General features: G+C 39.9%; 4 protein-coding genes across 9 annotated transcripts in view; 1 reads left to right on the top strand and 3 right to left on the bottom strand.

The window, feature by feature from the left end:
• Positions 1-10225, top strand: part of LOC145445944 (small G protein signaling modulator 2-like) — a 22473-nt gene extending 12248 nt beyond the window's left edge. For 5 of the 6 annotated variants that reach the window (XM_080324108.1, XM_080324111.1, XM_080324109.1 and 2 more), the window contains 10 exons: positions 3-206; positions 305-388; positions 442-624; positions 1009-1297; positions 1680-1750; positions 2314-2478; positions 2950-3105; positions 5146-5242; positions 5308-5478; positions 6520-10225. In XM_080324108.1, coding sequence (XP_080180234.1) covers positions 3-206; positions 305-388; positions 442-624; positions 1009-1297; positions 1680-1750; positions 2314-2478; positions 2950-3105; positions 5146-5242; positions 5308-5478; positions 6520-6605 — 1506 coding nt within the window. In that variant the 3' untranslated portion in view covers positions 6606-10225. Of the gene's footprint in view, positions 1-2; positions 207-304; positions 389-441; positions 625-1008; positions 1298-1679; positions 1751-2313; positions 2479-2949; positions 3169-4448; positions 5107-5145; positions 5243-5307; positions 5479-6519 lie in introns of those variants that run through there. The other variant, XM_080324113.1, reaches the window with a different exon arrangement.
• Positions 9973-20190, bottom strand: part of LOC145445959 (cytochrome b-245 light chain-like) — a 23283-nt gene continuing 13065 nt past the window's right edge. Inside the window, exons 2-7 of the mRNA XM_080324128.1 lie at positions 12710-12824; positions 12564-12648; positions 12148-12222; positions 11799-11882; positions 11658-11739; positions 9973-10611 (exon numbers count right to left, since the gene is read on the bottom strand). Coding sequence (XP_080180254.1) covers positions 10483-10611; positions 11658-11739; positions 11799-11882; positions 12148-12222; positions 12564-12648; positions 12710-12794 — 540 coding nt within the window. The 5' untranslated portion in view covers positions 12795-12824 and the 3' untranslated portion in view covers positions 9973-10482. The remainder of the gene's footprint in view (positions 10612-11657; positions 11740-11798; positions 11883-12147; positions 12223-12563; positions 12649-12709; positions 12825-20190) is intronic.
• Positions 12860-14187, bottom strand: LOC145445953 (large ribosomal subunit protein uL4m-like). The gene has a single exon (XM_080324120.1). The coding sequence runs from the start codon at positions 14185-14187 to the stop codon at positions 13147-13149; it is 1041 nt and encodes a 346-aa protein (XP_080180246.1). The 3' UTR covers positions 12860-13146.
• On the bottom strand, positions 14207-20028 carry LOC145445943 (DNA-directed RNA polymerase, mitochondrial-like). Its single transcript, XM_080324106.1, has one exon. It carries the CDS (start codon positions 18247-18249, stop codon positions 14692-14694), a length of 3558 nt encoding a protein of 1185 aa, XP_080180232.1. The 5' UTR covers positions 18250-20028; the 3' UTR covers positions 14207-14691.

Here is a 20190-nt window from a genome sequence, read left to right as displayed (position 1 = left end):
AGATTGTCGACACAGAGGCTATGATGAAACGAGTGTATTTCGGCGGGATACAACACGAGATGCGAATCATTATTTGGCCGTTTTTACTAAATCACTATCCACTGGATAGCAACTGTGAAGAGAGAGAACGGATAGACGCTGAATCGGTAAAAGATTACGAGGATGTGATGCGTGAATGGCGCGTTGCCGAGACCACCATAGTTCAAGTGAGGAATTAATAAAAATTTATTGTCCTTGATCGTCACAATGATATATATGCCATTTCAAAAAGTGTTCGCATGAAAACCTCCTTTCCATTTCCTAGAGGCAGAAGATAAGTTTAGCCGCAAAGTTATCGTACGACAGTTTTGCAAGTTCGTCATCAAGTTTAGATGGGCCTCTCAGACAGGTGAACGCATTCAGTATTATATTGGGATGTTTTGTGACTGGTTGTCTTCATAGTTTGTTCCTGTTATGCGAAAGCAATCGACGATGAGCGATGTGTTTGCGTCTCTGGATCAAGACGCTTCCACCAGCGCCGATGTGAACAGCTCGAGTCTTGATAGCTCACAAGCCACGAACAATCTTCGCGACCGAGTAATGAGAAAACGATACGCGATGAAAGATGGAAGTGATCCGTCCAAGGTTGGGTGCATTTATTTTTGCGACATAGCATCATATAGACAAGGCTGCTTCAGTATGAAGTAGGTATCTTATTCGAATATATCTCATTGCTGTTGACGCGTAACAGAGCTAGCACATTCATTGCGTCAAGTATTCTGAACTGTTTCGCTGGTAAAACAAAATCTATTGTGAGAACATATTACTTATCAGCAAATAGCTATCCAGGCCATACTGGTGTGATAAAAAGACAAGCTGTGAAATCATTGAACCTGGTACCGATAATATAATCGATTATATTGTATAATGCACTCGAATATACTGCTATTGCAGTTTTTAGTCCTGTAATCTATCGCTAATCACAGATGGCACTGATTGCTGTACGCTGGTTTTATATTCTTTTGCCAGAGCGACTCGAAAGCCAGCGACCACACTCCATATTCATCAATGAGCACCGATTATTCTAACATAGCTCAACGGTGTTCTTCAATCACAAGCTCTGTGTTAGACGCCGTAGGAGACAGCATGAACGAGGATATGAAATTGGACAATATCGACGAGTGTCAACCAGAATCCGAGATGACGAGAGACGACATTGCCGCCAGTGAAAGCGGGTCCGATTCCAAATCTGCTAATCGAAAGCCACCGTCGCTGGTGAAACAAGATGGTATTGATATGGAAGCTGGATTGAATCAAGGTAGTGATTTTCGATTTTCCCACTTTTTTCATACCTATGTTTGTCATGTATTTAATTTGATGTTGAAGTGCAGTAGCATTAACCAGAATGGATGCTTGGTCTCGTCTCTCTAGATACTATATTATTTCAGTCTTCAGCCCGCATATTGTAATATCATGTTTACATATTTAAAATATAAGTCTATTATTTTCATTGTAGTTCTTCCAATATATCTTCGTAGACTGGATCCGTTAAATCCAGAATTAAATGAGTTTCTGATTGAAGCTGCATTATCAATGAATCGTGTTTTCGCCATGATTCTATTGCGTGTGTTCTTTAGCATGTCCTGCTGTTTTTCTTCGTATCATTGCTTTTGTATTGACCGTTCTGTTTTGTGTTATAGGTGAATCACAAGATTTGGACGAAGTGGACGAGTCTTACCTTGATAGAGGATCTCCTGTATGTGAATTGTCGGTAAGTACAGCAACTCAACAGTCAAGTTTTGATCCGTTACGAATAATCGTATTGTCATGTAGATTGTAGAGCTTATCTCGGGTCCCAGGTAATTATTTTTACCATGGCGTTGCTTCCATATTAAACGTTTTCATCAAAAAACGTGTATAAAATGACTTGTGGTAGAAAAACTGATGTACTTGCTGCAGAATCAACATATTTTGTCCCAATATTCTTTCACACTGCCGACATTCTATTCCTAATCCATGTCGTCGTATATTCTGCAAGTTGGATTGCAATTCCAAATATTGTGTCTGGATTGTGTACATTCAATAAATAAACGAAATCTATTCAACTCATTATGGTAGTTTGAATTTTCTTTGTGTCAGCTCACCGTATCGATAAATATGCACATTAGGAGGAGATATATTTATATTTTTCTCACCCGAAATCTTGTATTTATGGCAGTATAATTCCCTATTCGCCATGCATTATTGATGTTGACGCGACTAAAGACGGAATGTTTGCTAGAATGACTGCCAACTGTTTTACGGGGCATGATATGATTTCATTCTCGGTTGCAGAACGAGTTGCTGGAGAGCTTCGGCCTCAATTTGCATCGGATCGAAAAGGACGTGCATCGCTGCGACCGCAATCATGAATATTTCACAAACGGCGAAAATCTCGAGAAGCTCCGGAATATTATGTGCAGCTACGTGTGGAGGCATTTAGATATTGGATATATGCAGGTAATTTAGATTTCCCTGTTCATGAACTTGTTACGAAAATAGAGTTTACCAAAATGCAATTCATATGATTGATGTTGACATACCGTATATCATTTGTATAATAACCTGTTATAATAAAGATATTTCATGTTCACACTTACCGAAAGTAGACTTGAAAACTATAAAGTTTTTAGCTTTTCCAAATTACACTAGAATGAGAATTGTAGCCTCAAAATAAGATTGGAATTAGAATTACTGAACAGCTAAAGTTTGGGAATTGAATCAAGCTCATATCAAATCAAATACAAATTCTGTACAGCAAGTTTGGCTTGTTTCGCATTATACTGTTCTCCTGTAGCATCTCCAGGAAAACCAGAAATTAGATCAGAATTAAAATTAGAGCATAAAACATTTCACAAATCCAATTCTTTGTTTCTTAGCCTCTATCTCGGAAGCTTCTTCGCAGCCAAATGACCTTATCTATTGTTACAGGGCATGTGCGACCTCGCGGCTCCATTGCTGCTTTTAATGGACGACGAGAGCAAAGTATTCAGTTGCTTCTGCAAGCTGATGCAGAGAATGGAAAATAACTTCCCGACTGGAAAAGCCATGGACGCTCATTTTGCCAACATGAGATCGCTGATACAGGTGTGGTTCTTGTGGTGTTATTGTTTCCATCCACTGGCAAAGTCACTCAAGCATAGTAGTACCGTAAACCGGGGTAACTTTGGACTTAAGGGTAACTTTGGACACTAAGCAGTAAAAGATTTAAATGGTTATTGATGAAAAAGGGCTGCCGCTGGATGTCCAATTCTTTTTCATGAGGCAACAGTACCACAAGTAGTCTCTATAAAAGGTGGATTCATTTCACTACCAGATAAACTTGACCCAACATTGATAAAGTAATGGAGGGGGTCAATTTCGTCAAAATTGATGGCCAATAAACTTCTTACAACCAAACATAGATAGCATGTGATTCATAGATTCAAAACTTGGCAGCTGATACCTCTAAGTAGTCTTCATCCATGGCCAAAATCTCAGTGGGCTCACCCTTAGATCAATACAAGAAAATGTGATGTCCAAAGTTACCCCATCAAATTTTATCAGAACGGGGTAACTTTGGACAGTGAAAAATGTGATATTTAGAGCTCTGGAACGTGGCTGCTTCATCTGCGTCAAAGTGTATCGTCAACTATACTCCTTGTGACCGGCCTGATGGCTTCTTAAAATGGAATGAGAAGGTTGATAGATTAAGAGTTTGCCAAAATATGAAAAAATGGGTAGGCAATGAGCTGAGAGATTATAATCGGGTGTAAGCTACTTCAAAAACTTATCGCATACTCCTAAAGATGCGCCTGCGGAATATGGGATATCGTAAATTACGACAAATATATCCATCAGAGGACATAGGAGAGGGAAAATGTATCTTTTCAAGAACAGATATATATTTGAAATCGGCAATAAATCATGCTAACATGATTAATGTTTGCTGTCGATTGCTAACACTGCCATATGTTATTTATAAGTCCCAATTGGTGAAGGCATGAGGGAAAATTGTGATAAGGGATGAATAAGGGGGCATTAGCCTTCATAAACTACCTATTTTTTTTTTTTTGGGGGGGGGGTGGATTAGGTAAAAATCATGCAATAGGCCAGACATATACTATTTTGTTTCAGTTTTAGTCACTGCTCTCATCAACTCTTGCCAAATAAGCCTCATTTACGAGGTTTCATAGACAATAGAGTGTAAAGGCATACAAAAAACTACATTGTCCAAAGTTACCCCACATGCAGGGGTAACTTTGGACACGGATAATTTACAAAAATAAGGTACTTATTTATGACCATGAAGATTTTGGATTGGTTAATTCTAATCTTTGTTCCATGACCCCAAAAAAACCACAAAACTTGCCTCCCCTACACCCTAGCATTTCCAAGATACAAAGCGGAATTGTTGAGAATTGTCCAAAGTTACCCCGGTTTACGGTAAGCAACATCTACTCCAAGTAAGTAATAAGTACGAAGCATGAATGACTGGCACCCATAAGTTCCACGTTACCACCTCCCAGTTTGCAGGCGCACGGTGAACAATGCAGAATAAGTGCATTGGTGAAGAAATAATAGCTGTCACCGTATTCAGTTCAATCAAGCGGATAAATTTCACCGATTAAAATGATGAAATTATACAGACCACCCACTCTCTATTATTCTAAATTTCATCGAGTTGAAGGAAAGTGGCAATCGGCTTATTCCAAATACCAATTTCTTCATGACTTCGAAATTGCCCAATTTCAGTAACGACTTTACAAAAAATGTATTGGGACTACAGATAAGTCTGGTATGACTATTGCCATTTAATATGGGGTAAATTGGTTCATTTTTCTATGTTCTAGTAACTGTATCATTCATCACTTGGATGAAGTTAGTGCATGTTTTTCATTTAGGTGATCGAAGTGATAAATTTATGTAAATACGAAAGGAATTCCAGAAAATCGCTAAATCTAGACTTCATAGAATAACCGGTTTCCGATTTGAAATAAGCAATCACAATTTAGCCGACTAAATTTAAAAAAACTCTCGATACTTCCATGAATTTCTTTTATTGGATATTGAGTGTAATTAGTGATGTAAAATGTTTGATTTACTGTGGAAGGTCGATTGTTACTAAATTCTACTTTGTGTTGCCAGGTTCTCGACTCTGAGCTATTTGAATTAATGCATCAGAAAGGAGATTATACCCACTTTTACTTCTGTTATCGATGGTTCTTGCTCGATTTTAAAAGAGGTAGGAGTGTGTACGCATTTTTATTACTACTCTACCCATGAAAACGCCTCTATCATTCTCTACAGAGTTGTCGTACGATAATGATGTATTTGTTGTTTGGGAAACGATATGGGCTGCTAGGCACGTCTGTTCTGAGCAATTTGTTCTGTTCTTCGCCTTGGCTCTTCTGCACAACTATCGAGACATCGTTCTGGACAACGAAATGGATTTCACTGATATTATAAAGTTCTTCAACGGTATGAAATCAGTTGTAGTCAGTTGACAGACTTTTTGTTTGGTGTTTTTTCTGAATATATATGCCTCAATTCGATATCGAACTGGTCACTTTCCTTTTGCATTTATGTTATGATTAGGGCAATTTTTTTACCTAAAAAAATCACAATTTTGACATATTTTACCTAAAAAAAACTTAATTTTGACCAAATTTTGACCTACCGAATGCAAATTAGGTGTTTTCCCACATAATGTTAGAATTGTACTACTTATCTTCATCTCTGGTTCGTACTGTCTGTCCTTACGAAGTAGCTTGGCCTGAAAAATCGTTTTGACTACAAAATTGACAAATTTTTACATGGAAAAACTTTATTTTAACGAAAGCTGACCTAATGAAGAATTCCCGTAGTTACATCATGTATTATCGTAGAAATATTTTAAATTTGTTGTAGTGTAACGAACGATACTTTTCTACATTCTCGGGTAGAAAGTGTCTGTCCTTACTAAGTAGCTTGCCAAGAATGGAGAAAGAACGTGCAACAACAGCAGTTGCTGACTGACAACACTGAAGTTGTGCGTACACTGCTGGTGGCACACCGTGTTGCTTCATTCTGACAATGGTGTCTACTTCACAATTTTTCATCATGCGCTTCCTGATATAAGAACCATGCGATTCCCACGCAGTCTTGCTTCAGTTAGGATATTGCGGTACGTTGAGCATAACACCATGTCAACCTATTGTTTCATTTGAATGTTGATGATTCACAATGAGCAGACAATGGGTCGTCTACAACGGTAGGCCTATAAAGTAGGCTACAAGCTGTGAAATGCCAAACGATAAGTTCACCGACAGTGCAAAATTTACGATACAAACGAAATGCAGGTTGCTAAAATATTTTAACTTTGGTAACAATTTTGACATTTTCTGACCTAACGCTACAATTTTGACCTAATTTTGACTTTTTTGACATGACAAAAAAATGGCCCTAGTTAGGATATCTGTTGTGTGCAGGCAATTTCATGAACTGCGTTCTAAGAGTGCGTCTCTTGTCTTACCATTACAGAAATGGCGGAGCGACACAATGCTAACAAGATTCTCAAGATCGCTCAAAACTTTGTGTATGAAGTACAGAGCATGATATCGAAGTAGGCTTGGTCAAGACGGTTGACGCAAAAAAGTTCTTCACATTCAATCAATTGTTCCTGAAGTCTCGCTTTTACTGTTTGAATCTAAAAGTTTATGATGTTGCACACTGTGCTCGTTCCATTGCGTTATCCTTCATCGCTATTTTGTCATTTTGCACTATAGATAGTTCTGAACTGGTCAATCTCTCACCTCAGGTACGAGCATGTTCCAGGCAATCTTATTTGTGAAAATCACTGGTTGCCCGTACGCAGGGATACGTGTAACTGGTGTAAGCATAAAACCTCAGCATATTCCCTAAATTAGTTAGCAGTCACTGTCGTACCATTCTATGTGTACCAGGTGATCAGTATCCATTATGTCAGTCATTAAAGGGTGTAGATTGTAGAATCGATGTGCCATGTTACTTGTCATTGCAATTTGTAATTTCATTATATTCCGTCTCATCAATGCTGTTATGATGACGATTGTACATTGTCGGGCATAGTTGCAATATTGCTTCCAAGAGATTGTCTAAACTGCAGCCGTGCATAAATATGTGTTGAAAATCAAACTGAAATCGTGTATATAGCTTTGTAAATAGCCTAAGCGTATGTTTTGAACACTGGAGTCGACCTGCGAGTTTGACGCAATAATACCTCTCGTGAAATTTTGCTTCACGGTACGTCCAGTACTGCATATGATTGTATAAAATGGAACTGTTTGATGTAATGAGATTGAATATTTTTCTGTCGTTTGCACATTTTTTAATGTACGTTGTTCATGCTTTTTTTTCTGATATTGGCAAGATATATAAGAAAGCACTTTAGCTGTAAAAAATGATGTTGACTGTGGTTATATTTAAATCAGGACGGTCCAAAACATGGCGCACAGTGGCGTACGTACCTTGGACGGTTGGACCCCTTCTCAATCAATCAATCAATCAGGTTTATTAATATTTTCATCGTTTCAAAACATCACAAGACTGCGATACAATGAAAAGATAGGAAGGTGTCGAAACAACTTGGAGTAGCCTTTGATATCAGACACTCACCTTAGCCTAGGCGAAGTAAAGAAGAGGCATGCACACTGAATGAAAAGTAATGCAGAGAATTATAAGACGCAAGCGACAGAATGAGGTGGCGAGGTCGATGTTGGGTCGTGGTCCGGTAATACTGAAGACTGGCTAGTATTCATTCATTTCAAAATTAATTCTTTTGTTATGATGATTCTATTTCCAATGTGCCTTGAAAATTCGTATCACGCTGTTGCGTATCGACTGAGAAGTACGATAGCTTTTCCCTCGTGCGTCCAGACGCAAGTGACTATCTCGCCGTTCTTCTGAAATCACTCAAGAAAATAGGACTTGCTGCAGTGTCTCTGGCGATGCGTATCAGTGCAGCGACTTGGGACAACACACGGGCGCCCGCGGTCTCATGGTGTGTTGTGATAGGTGTGCTCCCGTATTGGTGACATCTCATTCGCTGGTAACACAGACATAAATGAAGGCAAGCTAGATTCGCTTCTTTGGGGTCGCTGATCGCGGGACATGCCAAAGTGCGTTGCTTGCTGACCAATGACCATGCAGGAATTGCACATACACTACTATAGTCTATCAAGGATCCATACTCCAGGTGTATAGGAGTTTACCATGGGACCCTGCAGGACTAAACTGATCATGATCAGCCATAGGACCGTGTGTAATGACTCGACTTGTACTCTGGGAGTCTCGGACAGCCAAGATAAGAAGAAAAGTAATCATTCCAGCAGTGTTAGTACTTGACAAATTGGGCCAGAAACTGTTAACGCTTGGACATAATTTGAAATAGAAACTGATTAGTGAATATGACTCGGATGCGACCCACACCACAACTTAAATCGGTGATGAATTGAAACTACAAAAGGCTGATCGACTTGTGACTTGGTTACAACCCTGGGACCGTGTATAATGTATATAGCCTACCCTATGCCCCGCTGTAGGAGTTCATAGGACTTGACCAGGGATATCTACATATCCCTGGACTAGACATCCATATTACATAAGCATGCACGCATGCCCTAAAGCAGCCTGCACCAACTCGATACGGGTGGAGCCACTTTTCCAACTTGGTGGGAGCCGCGGGCTGCAATATCGAAAATGAAATAAGCAATACGTTTTAGTAAAGGTTCTATGATACTGCGTCACTCAATAGACCATTTTGCTGTCTACATAGGGCGAAGACATGTATTTACTCACCATAATGAAGAAACGTGAATATAAATTTAAAAAAATCAAATATTATAATGGGCAGTGGGCACTCGATTTAGAAAGTTCATATTGGGTCAAATCTATCGTGTTTTTTTTCAAAGATCGTTTAAAAATGTCAGTCTGCCTGTGGCCTTCGAGCGTAAAAAGTAGATTTATTTAGTCATTTCAGACGTCGTTACCCATCAAACACTTTCAGTGACAAAACTTCTGTTCCCGAGTATTTTATAATCTCTCCTTGCGCAATGCTGACAAACACTGCATTTAGTTATGTAAGCAATTAATCCCAAACAGATGAGACATCGAGTTTTGTCATTGCCCTCGGAACCAAACAGAACATAATATCCAGTTTTCGTTCATACACTCGCTGTTAAATGTGCAATCTTGGGTATTGGCAAAACTAGGCCTAGAATACTTACTTTGAAATGGCTACTTCTAGTTGCACTAAAGTAGAAATTAATGTTACCTCGACTGGGTACCAAAGATGACAACTTTGACCACATCTGCCTGTAAGAAATATTCTAATTGCAAATTATAGTTCTCCGACTCCCTGTTATAATTCTTCGACGTATCACCGAACATCTCTTAATTTCAAACCGATAATCGCGCAGATCCTAATCTGAACCTTAGATTGCAAGGACAGCACTACCCGGCGCCTGGACTTCGACATATAAATATCTAATATTTCGATGAACATTCTCATTCATCTTGGCCCTTTGGTCAAGGTTGTATCGCCGTCGATCTTTCTGGAAGCACACTTCGTGTTGGCTGAAGCTTAAATGCTTTGGCGGGTAGATGGCTAGCACCATGATGTCAGTGCCTAATAGTTCCGCAGGCTGCACATGCACTGCACACCCCTAGACTGAAGAATCCTAACCGGCTGAAGCGACAACAGGAATATAACGTTCTCTCATAATTGTGAATACAATCAAACTCAATTCTGTACATTCTGCATATTTTTATCAATTTTTTTTCATTTTTCAGGAGTGGCGAAACCAATAAATATTATTATGACTTGCGACATAAAATTTTCAAGTTGAATAAATCTGCTCAAAAAGTATTCTACTCTACGTAAATATTTCAAAATTGGGGGGTGCATGGCCCCTTTTCTCCCTTAGCTACGCCTGTGCCTGCAATAGATAACATATATGCAGTATTGGGAGCCCTTTTTTCATTTTTCCATAGTATTGTGGAAATATATACAATGTATACAAAATATTTCAGTTACTGCGTTGAACATGATAACCGGTGGTAAGAATTTCAATTCCAAAATCCTTGAACAATGCACGTATATCATTATTGCATTTCTCCGTAATTATAAAAACGTGACATAACTGTAGTAGCAACAGATAAGAAACCAAATGTGTAATGCATAGTCGTTTGCCACAACACCAAAATCTCGTAACACAACACCAAAATCTCGTAACAAATTTTGTTCACCCATAAATGCATTGTTACATCCAATGCAATGAATAGAAAATTTCTTTCTCAAATTATGATGCGAAACAAAGACTTGAAAACCATGTCACGATTACACATGTTCATAAATAATACTGGAGTGTTCAAACAGCTGGTAGATTGCATTACAGGCATTGAAGTGGTAGTAACACCGAACTACTGTTTACAGTTTGCAGTGAAGAAGTTACTGTTATAGGATGTTCAAACTTGTTGAGGTAAACGAGGAGGGGGCTTGCTTGGAGGAACCATCCTTGTGTCTTCTCGTTTCAGTGGAGTGCTTCCTGGGATACTGATTCCGATAGGTTTCCATTCCTCCTTACCTATGGCAGCCTAGTAAATGATAATAAATTGACCAACTTTGTCAGTTTGAGTTTAGTAAGCATGATTCAATGTAAACTAAAGGTTTATTTAGGCCAGGGGTCACCATCACGCGGCCCGCCAGGTCATATTTAGCGGCCCGCGAGCTTGTAAGAGATTTTGGAAAAACGCTATAAGTAAAGCATTTCGTAATGCTGAAATTGATTTCAGTTTCAAAATATTGATGTTCTTTCAAAATAAGACGCTATTCATCATTATTATTCGTCACTGGTTCAAACGGCTTCGGTTATGGCAACATCATTCGATCGAAGGAGAATCAGCTGATATCAATAGACATATTGCCTTGCCGTGCAATTGCCCAGACACTGCCAAGCCCAATACATTTAGAAAACGGCTTAGCGGTTCCCACAAGATCAAGCTTTAGGAGGAGACAGTCTTTCAGCCAGTAGCGGGTATCGCTAGCCACAATGTTGATTCTTTAGTCGCTGCCAAGCGTTTTCAGGTATTGTGCGCACTGCGCAGCTCATAGTCCAAAATAAAATGAAAATCATATTTCTTGGTCCATTCGTACTTCTTTATTAAAATATTACCTACTTCTTTTGCGGTGACTATGCCCATCGCGCATGTTAGAGAGCACAGCGTTGTACTGCAAAAGTTTTCAAAACGTGGTAGCTAAACCGTGTGGCCTATTTTGTCTGGATATTGCATTCTTGAAATTCTCGAAATTTAAAAACTGGCCCGCGACCCGTTTTGAGTTGGCGACCCCTGCTTTAGGTCATCCTTCAACATAGATAAATTACTTCAAATAAGAGTGCAAACAGGATGGATTTTGTTCCTTTTATGGGAAGTGAATTTCTGTGTCTCTAATGGATGTAATTACGCAACCACAGAAATATGCCTAAGAGTTGTGATCGAGCAACAGACCATGAATCAACTACAGCTTTCGAAGTCAATATTTATGAAACATATCTGACATACTTGAGTATAATATTTTCTGTAAGTAATAAATCCATCAAAACAAATCAATCGGGCAGTATACAAGGAGTCAAAATACTCACCACAAGATACACAATGCTAGCAATAAAAAGTCCAAAGGCACCGAAAAACGTCGGAACAATAACGCTAGCTGGAGCACAGATTCTAAAAAGAGAATATCGATGAAACAAAAGGTCTTGTGCCGAATGCATAAATCAACTTACATCAATAAGGCAACAGCACGCACATAATAGTTTTTCGTAACCATATACATCTTCACATTTATTTTCGTGAAAATCTCTTGATGACTGAAGACAATAGAAAACGATATTAGATATTTCAAGTCTATATGAAAACAAGCCAAGTCATATCCTGACAAGCAAATATGGTGAAAAATATGAGTCTTGAGTATTTCTAGTCTAAGCATACTGCACTGCTGTTGTAATCGAAATCATTCAAGCATATCCAGATCAAATGACAATTATTGGTGTGCAGCAGAGCATCCAAGCATGAAATCGACAGCTGCCACAATGAAATGACAAGTTGAACAGTTGATCACCAAGCTCAACTCACCTACGTGGAACAGTATTCCCTTTTGGTTTTTTCCCCCTTGGATATTCAAACATCGAAACAATGATTCCAAATACTCTGTGTGCGTGAAAGTTTAGGAAATACAGACTTGCATCAATAGCGTCCAATCAATGAGGTGTATGTATACCAAAGCTACATGAAACGAAAGAAATAGAATCTCCATTTCTGGTGGAAAAGAAATGAATTTCTATTTTAGCCTACAAGCCTCAAAGCAATTTCGGCTTTTCCTAAACGGTTTCCAGCATCCATATACGACATACCAGTGAATATAATATATTTCCAGTGCACCGCGATGGAAGGCTGTATATTTATAACTACGTAAAGAAGAAATTTATAAATCCATACAAGATTTATGTCATATAGGCTGAGCCTACACTAATTATTTATCAAAAGGATACATTCCGTAAATGCCAAAGGGAAGCCATAATTTGAAATCCACAACAGTGCCTCCGATGACCCCAACAATTCCTCCAAGGAACACCACTGAAAGTACCAAACAGGAAATAGTAACCAGTAAAATCAGAAAGTGATGAAAACACCTTACCGACAGAAGAGCAAAGAGCCAGCTCATTAGCCCACATTGACCACTGTATGCTCCTCACCACTCCGCTACCAGCCGCAGGAGCCATGGCTCAGGATGCCAGTGTCAAATAAAAGGCAGGCCTATTTAACGTGTTGTAATATGATCAAAGGATCTGAAAAAATGATAAAACTTCATTTCCTTGGGAATAACTTCAAAACAAGTCTTCAGGAATTTATAGCAGAGCATCTTACTACAGGTAGTAACTATTCAACGTACAATTCTGCGAACAACATCGAAAATAAACATCAAGCCAGCAGAGCTACGCAAACATTACCTATGCCCATGACTAGTTTCCAAGCACAGGGGAAAACCTACGTTGATTACCAACACAGTAAATCAATAACACCACGCATTTTTTCTCACGATGATTGAAGTTTTAGAACCATGATCACGAGCGACTAATAATTTTCGTCAGATTCGGGTACGAATTCACGGACCTCGAACGGCAAATCTTGATAATAATTGTGTGGTTTTTCAATCCAGCTATATCGGTGTAAATGCCAAGATACTTTTCTCTCAAGCTCGTCCAGCGCATTCGAAGACAAAATTAACCATTCATGATGCAACAAACTCCATACATTCATAGCAATAAGGGGCATTAAATTCACCTTGGGCCAGTCAGCGACCACCGAAAATACATTACTAGACTCGTCCAAATTATCACTATCCGCAAACACTAACAGCGCCGATTTATCTCCAACGCCACGATCTGTGAGAATTTCTTGAAATAACAACGGGTCAGGCGATGACAGTTCAAAATCTTTTGCAATCAATAAATTATTTTGAATACGTTTTATTGTTAACGCACTAGTTAAAGCGCTTAGTTTTACAGATGGAAGAATTTTTTGAAAAAGAGGACGAGGGCCTCTTGGTCCGTGAGCAATACCACCATTTTTCCATTGTGGTGCTACCGTGCTGCCATGTCTAGCTCTACCAGTTCCTTTCTGCGGCCAGGGTTTCTTTCTGCCACGTCCCATTTCGGCTCTGGTAGGCGCCCACGAGTAGTCCACTTCTCTGAATTTCTCCTGCCACTCTTTGCATCTGTGCAAAAAATCCATTCTAGGATGACATGCGAATATTTCCGGGTGTAATTCGATTGCTTCATGTGGGTCGAAGTCACGAGACTCGAAAGAATGAAGCCACACCAAAGGCGGTGTTAAATGTGGCAGATAGTCTGACGTGGTTCGAACAATTTCACAATGGCTAGCCACTGGATCATCTACAGTCCTATAATCCTGCATTTCCAGTTTCTCTTTGTTAATACCGAGCACTACAACATTATCGGGAAGCGACGCTCCCGTCTCAGCATAGCTTTTTGCAATCCCGTCAGGCTCTTTTGAAATAATTCCCCCAGAAAGTGTGCGTACAATTCTTGACGGCGTATCCAGGCATTTTGTGCGTGAAATTGACAAAAACCTCGACGTTACAAAATTCATCATATTCTACTTCTACATAGAGCTGAAAAATCAATGGTATAAAGACAGTGTTCAAGTGGTAAAGAAAAAGTCCATTCAATTGAAAATCGTGATGAATAAAAAAGCTGTAATATGGCTTAAAGCACATTAATGATCCCGACAGCGACATTTGAGTCCGAGAATGATGGCAGTGTACAGACCACATGCACCTGAGATCACTGCAACATGGGGGAAAATCTCAATACCAATCTCACATCACTTGTCTGTTTATCACTATAATTCCGATTAACCATTTAGCTCGAAAGTTTATGGTTCAATCCAGTAGAACCCAATGAATCAGAAACTACACAGTGTCAGTTTTATTGATATCATGGCAGCGAGCTTCCAAACATACAAACATAAGTCTGTGTCATGTTCTCTTTACTACATCCAGTGCTGTCAAAAGGTCAAAAATATTCTACTACTGGCGATTCAATCAAACCAAATTACAGATCGCAAGAAAACAGAAAAGCACGACAAGCCGTAGTATCAACTAAAAAAGAAGGTAGACTCGAGAACTTCATTGAGATCAAAATTTCCTTGCTGAGGAACATTATTTACGAGGTAGTGCAATCTCTCCTGCAAGGGGGTCAAATCTTCTCGGTTGTAGGACTTGGGAAGGTGCTTTCTTAAATGACAGGCAAGATCGTGCAGTATACGCTGATTGTGCAAAGCCACAAACTGTTCTCTGCATATCCTACCCATTTCGTCCACACTGCTTGCATGAGTCCAAAAGCAGTCGTGCACAGAAGAAAATGTGATACCGTGTTGGTAACAAAACAAAGCCGTCAGCATCATATGAGTCGAGTCTAACGAATGAATAAAATTAGGCGGGAACCCGTTAACTTGTCGAACTTTGTCCGGGGTGTCTGGTAAGCTTTCGTTAACACTGATTCTTTGCAAAGGTGACCTGATATACTTTGATCTTGACTTGAAGTACGGTTGACTGACTAGCAAATCAAGGGGTGTTACCCAATCTACAGCATGCCCCATTCGACTCACGACTTGGGCGAGGTTTGTTAGCCAAGTCTGGATGCTTTTGGCACCAGAGAACATTTCCGTAATGCTATCAAAGACACGCCCCACTAAGTAATCGGCTCCTCTATTGCAGTCTTCCTTCGGGAATTGACCTTCCAAATATCCAAGTTGCCTCATAATTTGATGCTTACCGCCATACCGCGTAACTCCGTACACTGTGGTCATGACAGTTTGTTTGACTACTTTGCGACGCACGAAACCTTCTAACTTTCTAGCGATTTCTATACCGTTTATTGCATCAGCTTTCCTCAACTCCTCCGCTTTATTTGCTACTCCGACATACACGTCTTGTTGGTACTCGGACGGACTCAGATTGACTTGATGCGCTCCTAGCACGTCCCGACCCAGAGCCGCGTAATGCTGCAAGCCGTTGCAAGACCCGTCTTGATGAATGGGTAGTGTTGATATGAATTTGGTGGGGTCCGGTGATCTCACAGCAGCAGCTATTTCGATACAAGCCGCCAACGTCTGCCACGGTTTATCTGCTTTCTTCCACCAGGCGTCTTCCGCTTCTGGATTATCAGCGGATGAAATAATTTGATCGATGACTTCATCTGCATAAGCAAGTCTCTCCCGCAACGGGCTGTGCTTCATGAACTCTGTTAGATTTATGCAATGGATTTTCAGCCAATCCACGCCATTTTCGCCCAACGGCCGGCCTTCCGCAAAAGAAAATAATGCGCGATAAACGTCGGAACCCATGTAGTTGAGATGCTTCTGTACAGGATACGATCGTCCGCGAAAGTCGATATTATGTGGAAACCAAACAATATCATTACGATACTCGTTGGCAATTGAAAACTTATACAGAGCCTCCATGTAAAGTGCGTACAGTTCTTCACGGTGTTTTTGTATCTCACGTGCTCGTTTGCGCATTTTTTCAAATTTGGCTGTATGCCGATGAACATTTGACATGTCCGGCATGGGATCAGACTCCGAAGGTGGCTGGGCTATACTCAAATCTTTATTGCCTTTATTCCGAAAGTATTTGATTTGCAGGTCTAAAATTGGTTGATTGACCCGCCAAGCCACTGATCCCAAAATATTCAAAGCATCAAAAACTTGATGCGATATCGGCGACTGCGGAAAGTCTCTCGCTTCAAAATGGTCACCCACCGAACTGAATCTCATTGAAGCAACTTGGTCCAGCAGAAAGCCACCCTTTGTACCATTACACCAAGGCCTAGGTGGGACAACCATAGGGGCATCAGTACTTTCAAAGATCAATTTATCAAATACATCTTTCAATAGAATTCGGAACAGTGGGTGAGGGATCGTCATTCCGTATCGCTTTTTCTGATTCAAAACGTAGCAGTTGTACATGGCAGGTACTTTATTGCTGAAGTTCCCCGTTGGCGTAGGAGGGTATGGAGTAAAAAGTGCACAATTCATAATTTCAGATAACTTCGTACCAACCGACAATGTCCAATACTGATCCCAAGCGACAATTTTTTCTTCCAGATTCGTTAACCCGTGTTTATCCTCCAACTGCAGCCAAAGGTGTCGCGGCAGGACAGATGACTGTAACTTATCATTGAAATATATCTTCCTATAATCCGTGTATACTTTTTTCAACGTTGACATAATTCCAGTGTCTTTCATTCTTTTTAAGGCAAACATGCTGTAAACCTGGGTTCCCATATTGAAGTTTACGGAAACGGTCGAGTCACCTCCACTCAGCAATTGACGGATCATTATTTCTACATATTCATCCTCTGGCAGTAAACAGAAAAATGGGTACAATTTTCCGCCCCTTGATGTTGTGAAATTGCCTGCCGCGTCACTGGTCCAATTAGCATGCATCGACCGAAGTCTTGCCTTTGTGTCTTTAAATTCCTTCAGTAAAACTGTTCTCCACTCTTTAATGGTCTCTTCCAGATGTTTTTTCTTCTTCATCACTTCTTTGCTAGTGGAGTTGGATGCCAGTATGTTTTGAACCACTAATAGTCTGCTCTTTTCGCGTGCTATTTGCTCGTTATACTTTTTATCGAGTGATACTTTAGATAAGCTTGTCAATTTCAACGATCCAGGCTCATATTTTGTTGTCTCATAAAATTCTTTCACCAAATTTGAACAAGGTGTTTGTACTTGATAAGAATTACCGTTTGAAATCTTTGGTTCATACTCATTGTAACTAGCTACTTGCGATATCGCATTTATAACGTGACGGATGGATTTTGAACCAGGAACACAGCTCTTAACGACATCGTTCATTGTGTACCCGTCATCCTCCATCTTTTGTAGGCACAATGCTATTTTTACATTTGAATTTTCACATTTATCAAGCGCTTCTAGCATTGCCGCATACGAAAACGGAGATGGCCGCAAGTTCAGAGAGTTCAATTCTTCAAATATTTTCTGGATGACAATCAGTGGGCTGGCATTCATCCCGGCAAAATTACTGGAAATCTGAGTCATAGGTGATATTGTCGACAAACGATACAATATCAAATCATAAACTTTGATCTCTGTGGCAGATATAGATGGACTGACTTGGTTGTCTAATTTCTTGACACTGTTAATCCGAAATTCCAATATGTTCAGGACATGCGTAAACAGATTTGCATGGAGGCACGCTTGGATGTAATTGCAAAATACATCAACACTATTGGAATATTTCTCTTCGAAAAAATATTGCATCCTTTTCGACTCTGACGAGTTCTCGTCCCTTTCAGGAATGACGTCATCCTCTGTCTCATTATCAAGCTTCCCGAGATTTTGCAATCCTAGTTCATGCAAAATTTCAGAACTGAATGAACAGGTTTCGGATTTCTCAGATTCTTCGTTGGTGGTAGCATATTTCTCATCGAGTGTTGAATAACAAACTCTTTTCATAGCATGTGAGCTCAAATTAATCTGTGGTTTATGAGACAAGTTCCGTTTCTTCGAAAGCTGTGCTTGGTTACGGCACCAATTCAAATCTTTATTCAGTCGATACCTTGCCTCTGTGCGTGCCAGTCCATGCCAATGTGAAGGACGAAGACGAAATACTATTTCCGTTCTAAGCATGATGATTATGTCTTATGCCTAGCACATATTTTAACAATAAACTCTTGTCAAGAAAATATTCGTTACTAACAAATTTTATTCAATATTTGCTTTCAAATACGGCACATGAGATAAGCATAGGCTACCTCTATAGTTCATGAGTACTTGAGACACGCTTGCTAATGCTATGCAAGTGGTTATAATCTTTGTCTACATCATCTACTTGAACAGTTTTGAGGGGAGTGGCCGACTGCCATAGGCTCAATGCTTTTGTAACCAAGTGAACAATAATGAACATTGTGATAATTCAGTAATGAACAGAATTACAACATTGTGAATATCGAAATTCAAACTTGTTTCGTTGCTGTCTTGTTTGGCTATACAAACTTGTATGGCAATACTCTTAGTAGATCGATCATTGTCTGGATTATTTGCAACATGAACCTATTGGCTGTTCGCAACATTCTAGGTTGGTTGCAATAGAAATACTTGGCTACTTGTAACATATCTGGCGCTTTTTCCACCAAGTAAATAATGTGCTTACTGCAGATCTTTTCAAAATACTAACCAAAAAAAATATGTTTGGATCTATAGATAGTCAAGAACTCAAGATAGAGTTGGCTTCACAGGGTTGTCCACCACCCATACAGCCCGGGACTCTGTTGTGGCAGGCCCGAACCAAGTTATGAGCAATAAAAATGAATACGGCTTTCACACGATTCTTCAGATCAACTCTGTTAGACTTTTTACTTCAACGCTGTATCGTAGTCGCATCATTAATGGGTGTCCTTAACACTTAACATATGTATAATGCTACAACAGCCGGTTGATGTTGTGACACGAAAAAAGGGCACTTCTTCGTTATTCCACACACATCAAAGAAAAAATATTCCCAGTAAACCAATAAATGTTTCCCATGAAAATGTGAAAATTTATTAACGTCAAAATAAATTGTTTTTTTTTTGCGTTGGGATTAGGGCTGGGGAGACGGATGTTGGGGTCGGGGAAGCCAGGGAAGGCAATACCTCCCAACCGTAATATATACCTAACCCTAATCTTATAGGGTACCGTATCCTAAACGCAAACTTGAACCTAACTCACCCTAATATCCGTCTACCCCACTCGAACGCTAAAAAAAAACATTTTGACGTTAATAAATTTTCGCATGTTTTGGGAAAACATCGATTGGTTTCATGGGGATCACTTCTCGATATGTGGGGAATAACGAAGAAGTGCAAAAAAGTGGTTGCCTGCTAAATCAAAGGAACTACAACAGATTCGAGTTTACTCCCGAGTCACATAATCTAGCCTCAGAAATCAGCGAAATGGCTTCTACCCTCGACACGAGTATATAGAGGTGGATGGACCGCGGAAGGCCTATCGTGACAAGCCGGCCCCCTGTCCGGAGTGGAATTGGTGGCAACGTCACGCAGGATTTTCTGTTTAATTCCTTAATTATTCTATATAGAAAAGCTCTCATCACGCAGGATTTATTTCAAAAAATGGACAGAGTAGGACGTAGTTTATTTTTTGTCCTCGATGTTTTTGCGGCATATACACCGACTCATGATAGACATACACACGATCTGCGCATATGCATACCATGAGTGCATGATGTGCATATGCCGCTGGACAAGGAAGTGCAGATATAGCCTTTACGACTTTCTAAGTCATGCACCACCCCTCCATGCTATCCCAGTAATGCATGAGCGCCAAGCAGGGAAGTCATGGATACCAGTGTTACTAATCAGGTCTTTGGTCTGACCCGGCCGGAAATCGAACCCACGACCTACCGATCAAGAAGCCGGACGCTTAACAATTAAATTACGCTATCTTGATCGGTCCATATAGGCCCCCTGTCGAGTCTCACTATATATCATCTATAAACAGTAAACACATTTTTTTTGTATGGCATGGGATCTGCATAACTTTCGTCTCTATCCCTCACCAAAATATTTATAC

Source organism: Botryllus schlosseri, chromosome 9 (genome assembly GCF_051294905.1).
Source record: "Botryllus schlosseri isolate E-star chromosome 9, Bs_hap1, whole genome shotgun sequence".
NCBI lineage: Eukaryota > Metazoa > Chordata > Ascidiacea > Stolidobranchia > Styelidae > Botryllus > Botryllus schlosseri.
Note: the sequence above shows the minus strand (reverse complement) of the source record. Positions and strands in the feature narration are given on the sequence as shown.

Coding starts and splice junctions, on each gene's coding strand:
- LOC145445953 (XM_080324120.1), bottom strand. CDS start 14,187: ATGATGAATTTTGTAACGTCGAGGTTTTTGTCAATTTCACGCACAAAA.
- LOC145445943 (XM_080324106.1), bottom strand. CDS start 18,249: ATGCTTAGAACGGAAATAGTATTTCGTCTTCGTCCTTCACATTGGCAT.